At 47.6% G+C, this 5,167-nt stretch overlaps 1 protein-coding gene across 1 annotated transcript; it reads left to right on the top strand.

The window, feature by feature from the left end:
* The first annotated feature begins 537 nt into the window (after nucleotides 1-537).
* Nucleotides 538-3,799, top strand: LOC119363041 (pentatricopeptide repeat-containing protein PNM1, mitochondrial-like). Its single transcript, XM_037628345.1, has 2 exons — nucleotides 538-2,050; nucleotides 3,473-3,799. Exon 1 carries the CDS (start codon nucleotides 590-592, stop codon nucleotides 2,036-2,038), a length of 1,449 nt encoding a protein of 482 aa, XP_037484242.1. The 5' UTR covers nucleotides 538-589; the 3' UTR covers nucleotides 2,039-2,050; nucleotides 3,473-3,799.
* Nucleotides 3,800-5,167: the final 1,368 nt, after the last annotated feature.

The following is a 5,167-nucleotide window of genomic DNA, read 5'->3' as shown; positions in this document are numbered from 1 at the left end:
GAGGGGCAGGGAGGAGAAAAGGAATGTGAGTGAAAATTCATATTATATATGTTTTCACGTTTTTATATACAAAGTACTAGAGGGATCGAGACAGAACCTGAACCACTCACTAACTCACTTCGAGATACTCCAGCACGATGGCTATTTCAAATGTTCAAGCTTGCCATCATTCGCTACACTTTTTTTTACCATGGCTAAGGTTAGATGTAGAAATAAGGGCACACTTCGCCATACTTGGATAATCTTGTCATATTTTTTCCGAGTCAATGACATGTGGGGTCTAATTTGCATGAAAAAGTCCTTTTACAAGTGTGGCGACAAACCAAACAGAAGGCTAACTCGTATGTCAATCAAACACGCCCATATCACACCTTTGAAATAGCCTAGGATAAAATTCAGTAAGTTTTTTTTACATGTTTACACGATTGAATGGAAGTCGTTCGCCACTGCTCCCGTGCTCCGTCCTCGCCGGCCGATCTCAGATCAACGTCAGGGATTGCACCTAGTAGCGCCTCTTAGATCTGGCACCCAGTGGAAGTGGAAACCTCCCCTAACCCTCATCGCTCCCTCGATCTCCTCCCGTCCAAAAATGTGGCGCCGCCACCTCCTCCGCCGCCTCCTACCATCTCCGGCCACCGCCGGCACCCCCTCCCCGTTGGTTCGCCACCTCTCCACGACCCCCACCCCCTTCTCCACCACCGATACCACCTCCATCGCCTCCTCCCTCGCCGCGGCGGTCACCAAGCTCTCATCCACCCCGGCCCCCGCCACCTCCCCGGACGCCTACTTCTCCCTCCACTTCTCCGACGTCCGCCCTACCAACGCGCTCCTCGCCGAGACGCTCTCCCTCTCCCCTCCCGCCACCTCGCGCGCCGCCGCTGACCTCTTCCGCTTCCTCGTCCGCCGCTCGCTGCACCCCTCCGACGGTGCTCTCGCTCTCGTCGTCCGCCACCTCGCCCGCCGCCGCGACTTTCCCGCCGTCCGCACGCTCCTTCAGGAGTTCCCCTCCGCGCTAGGGCCAGACACAGTCGACGCCTACCTCTTTCATCTGGCGAGAGCTGGGCGCGCCACGGACGCGCTCAAGGTGTTCGACGAATTGCCTGGGGAGCTTCGCACCCGTGGGGCGCTCACTTCGCTGGTCTCCTCCCTCTCGTCCGAGGGCTTCCCACAGCTTGCAGAGCGTGCTGTCAAGAAGATCGCCCATGAGATCTTTCCGGATGACAATATTTGCACTTTGCTGGTATCTGGTTATGCTGATGCTGGTAAGCTTGACCATGCGCTAAGGCTGATCGGTGAGACACGAAATGGTGGGTTCCAGCCAGGTTTGGATGCCTACAATGCTGTTCTTGATTGTGTTTGCCGTCTCTGCCGCAAGAAAGACCCGTTAAGGATGCCTGTAGAGGCAGAGAAGTTCTTAGTTGACATGGAGGCCAATGGCATTCCCCGTGATGCGGGAACGTTCCGGGTGCTGATAAAAAATCTCTGTAAGATTCGCAGGACTGAGGATGCAATGAAGCTGTTCCGACAAATGGGCGAGTGGGGATGCTCGCCAGATGCTGACACATATCTTGTGCTTATCAAGAGCTTGTACCAGGCTGCCAGGATCTCTGAAGGGGATGAATTGATGATTTGGATGCGGTCTGCAGGTTTTGGAGATAAACTTGATAGGAAGGCATATTATGGGTTCATCAAGGTTTTATGTGGGATTGAGAGGGTTGAGCATGCTGTCAAGGTGTTCCGCCTGATGAAAGGATACGGGCATGCACCTGGAACGAAATCATATAGCCTGCTGATTGAGAAGTTGGCTAGGCATAACTTAGGGGATCGTTCAAATGCACTGTTCAGGGAGGCAGTAGCGCGTGGGATTACCGTGACACCAGGAGTCTATAAGATTGACAAGAGGTATGTGAAAGAGAAGAAGGAGAAGAAGGTGAAGAAAAAGCTGACTTTACCGGAGAAGAAGATATTAAAGAGCAAGCGGCTGTACAAGCTCAAAATGAGCTTTGTCAAGAAGCCTAAGCGGCGAATGAGGGCTTGAGCAGACTTGGGGGTAATTTTCATACTCATGCTATTTTTCCACTGATAACATTTATGTTCTTTGCTTCAGAATTTGCTTAGGTGGACTGTTCCGGATACGAGACCGTCATTTTATGTTAGCTGTTTTAACCAGTAGCATATCCTACATCAGTGCACTTAAATGTAGGAACGCGCACTCTGCTTTTAAAGGAGCTGATATTCCGATTTGGAACTTCATGGAATCTTACACTTCGTACCATTCCACTTAAAGATGGTCAAAACGCAGGATATTAGTCTATACAGAAAATGTTGGTGTAGGTATCCATAAGATGGAACACTGGGTGTCGGATAGGCTGTTAAATCGATAAATTTGACCTTCATCTATGTGAGAAACGAGAAGGAAGTTTGTGAAATGAGAAATTTTGGCTAGGGCGGTAGGACTAAATTTTCTTGAGTGGGATTGCTCAACTCGCTACAAAGTTATTAAGTCAGTTGATTGGTCATGGATTCCCAATCGCTGATAGTTAAACGAGTTAGAGTTGGACTGAGAAATTGAGGTATCTAAGTTGACTTCTCATTTTATTTTTCTTTCATGCCTGCTATTTGTGGTCTGGGGTGCTTCATTTTTCCCTGTAAAAGCGGAAAGAACAACTCATAAAGCACTTCTATGGCCTGATTTTCAACAACCCACTACAGTAATGACCATAGTGCCTTAGTGCTTCAAGACTCGTGGAATGTAGGCTTGGGGGCAAGCAGAGAGCACAAAAGAACAAATCATCTTTGTTTGTTTAGTGCATCCAAACAGTTGCACTCAGGTGCAGTTACAGAGTTAAGATACTTTAATGGAAACAAGTTGTGCTTAAAACCAAGAATCATGGATGTAACTTTTGCTAGGACTGGATAATGTTAGGTACAGCGAAGAATCCTGGATGTACTTTCTGCAAGTCCACAGTGAAGTGCAGAAAGGCTAGTAAAGTTGCTTAAATATTCTTTACCCAATGTTATCATGCCTCTTCCTTCCACAGGACTGACTACACTGATGTACTCTTCGTTAGACAATATTATCAAGTCATACTCCTTTTCTTTTGCCTGCAGTCCAGTCTGTTTCAGAATAGCATAATGTCAACACTCTGTCGACAGAGTTACAGTAGTGTGCTTAGGATGTGTGTACTTTCCACTGAAAAATTATAATAGTTGATGTGCAGCACACTAGGCCGCTTCATTAATTTTATCCTTGCTAGTGTGGCATCTCTTTCCTACATGGATATCTAGAGTTGGTTGTCGTTTGTGGAGACGATCTTATCTCATTAAGAAATGCTCATGTTAATAGGAAAACAATAAATGTTGGCATAGTGAAATTTGAATAAACAGTTGCTGTTAATTATTATTTTTGGAACTTCCTGCGCATATCCCTGCAAATATGTTAGTAATGGTTTGTCCCCTACTTACATTTCAGTTCGGTTGGAGCGGATGATCGTGGGAGGGGAAGCATCGGACGAAGCCTACCTACAGTTTAGAAGAGCGGAAAATCGGTTTCCGTGAGTTGTGCCCGCCATTGCGAACGGCTAACAAACAACATTACCTTTCCTATCTGAGGGCTTCATACAAGCTTGCTCTTTTTTGTTGATGGATTGCTGAATCTATGTTGATGTTCCCTGCAAATGTTGCAGCAGAAATAATGCACGTTTTACCTGTTAGTTCATTATGAGAAGTAGCTTCTGGGTTCTTATGAAGCAACTATCTGTAGCTGATATCCTTTAAGCAACGGTTTTGTAGTTGATAATCACCTCTCTCAAGGATGCTTAGCGCCTCTTCTTTCCAGTAAGTAAGCCCGAATGCTGAACTTCAACGGGCTCCAGGACCTTCTACATATATGCTTGATAGGTGTGCGTCACATCAAGATTTAGGTCTGGGCAAATTTCCTTTTCTGAGATTTCCACCGGACAGGCAAAACCCTGTGCATTTGTCTACCTGGCTTCGCTGTGTTGGCCGGCCACTTTGGTTAGCGTGCGCTGGCTCCTCTTTTTGCGAGTTCTCATCTTATAGGTCATTCTTGGATCAAGCTCTCACCATGATAGAAGGGAGATAACAAAAACAATGGAATCCTGGGACCCCGTCGCCCCTTTGTCTTTACTGACATAGTTTGATGCACACCGAAAAAGTTGCGCCCAAAGGACAGGCAAATCATGAAAGTTTTTGTCAATCTTTCGTGACATCTTCTAAGGGGTAGTATGATATCCGTTTCAGCAGCAACTAATATGGGATGGAGGGAGTAAAATTTTGCCGGACAACATTGAGTTCAGAGGACCGTCGCCGACTACCCAAATGGCCAAAAATTGGCGTCTGTTACTGGAATTGTCCCAAGCTTCTTCTAGATCACAAGACGAAGAATCATGTTGCTTATGTAAGTCTAGTCTAGATAGCTGGTCATCTAGGTTAGGGGGGAGAAATGATTAGCTCTTTCTTTTTAACCCAAAAATCCGTGGACGGACGGAGACGGACAGCGCACCAACCTTGGACCATGCCCGTCCATTGTTTCAAGGAACGCTTTACTTTCGCTCTCCCGATAAATATCAGCGGTTCGCACACAAGGTAGTGAACAGTGACGGCGATGGGGACTTGATTTGGCCCAAAACTATTGGGGAAACAGAAGCTCGGATCCCTCCAACCGACGCAATCCCTCTCGTCAGAAATGGAACTTGTGCACCCACACGACCCGCATTGGCCGATTCTCCCCTATCCTGTTGCCCTGGCTGGGCGATGGCGATCGTCGCCGTTCGGTTGTTGGGCATCTTGGGTGTTTTTGCGTGGTGTGGCGCCCTTCTTCTCTACCGTTCCTTGCCAATAAGCCAGCCAGCGGACCGCCAATTATTCGGAGCTGTAATAAACTGCTCAGCTGTAATAAACTCGGAGAGGTGTGGTTATGCACGCAAGGCTTGAGAATGACACGCATGTCCATTTCACCGTCTCAGGGTTTGGAGGCTGAGACAGCGAGAGAGGCATTTGTAAGCTTGTTTGATTTGGGCAAAGCCGCAGGATAACGCTAGGTTAGGACATCTCCAACATGGACCCTTAAACGGTCCGCATATGTTCGGGTTGCTTGCTTCGAACGTGTTCTGCCATCCAAGGTGGTCCTGTATCAGTCCGTTCG

This window comes from Triticum dicoccoides, chromosome 2B (assembly GCF_002162155.2).
Source record: "Triticum dicoccoides isolate Atlit2015 ecotype Zavitan chromosome 2B, WEW_v2.0, whole genome shotgun sequence".
Lineage (NCBI taxonomy): Eukaryota > Viridiplantae > Streptophyta > Magnoliopsida > Poales > Poaceae > Triticum > Triticum dicoccoides.
This window is presented reverse-complemented; position numbering and strand designations above follow the sequence as displayed.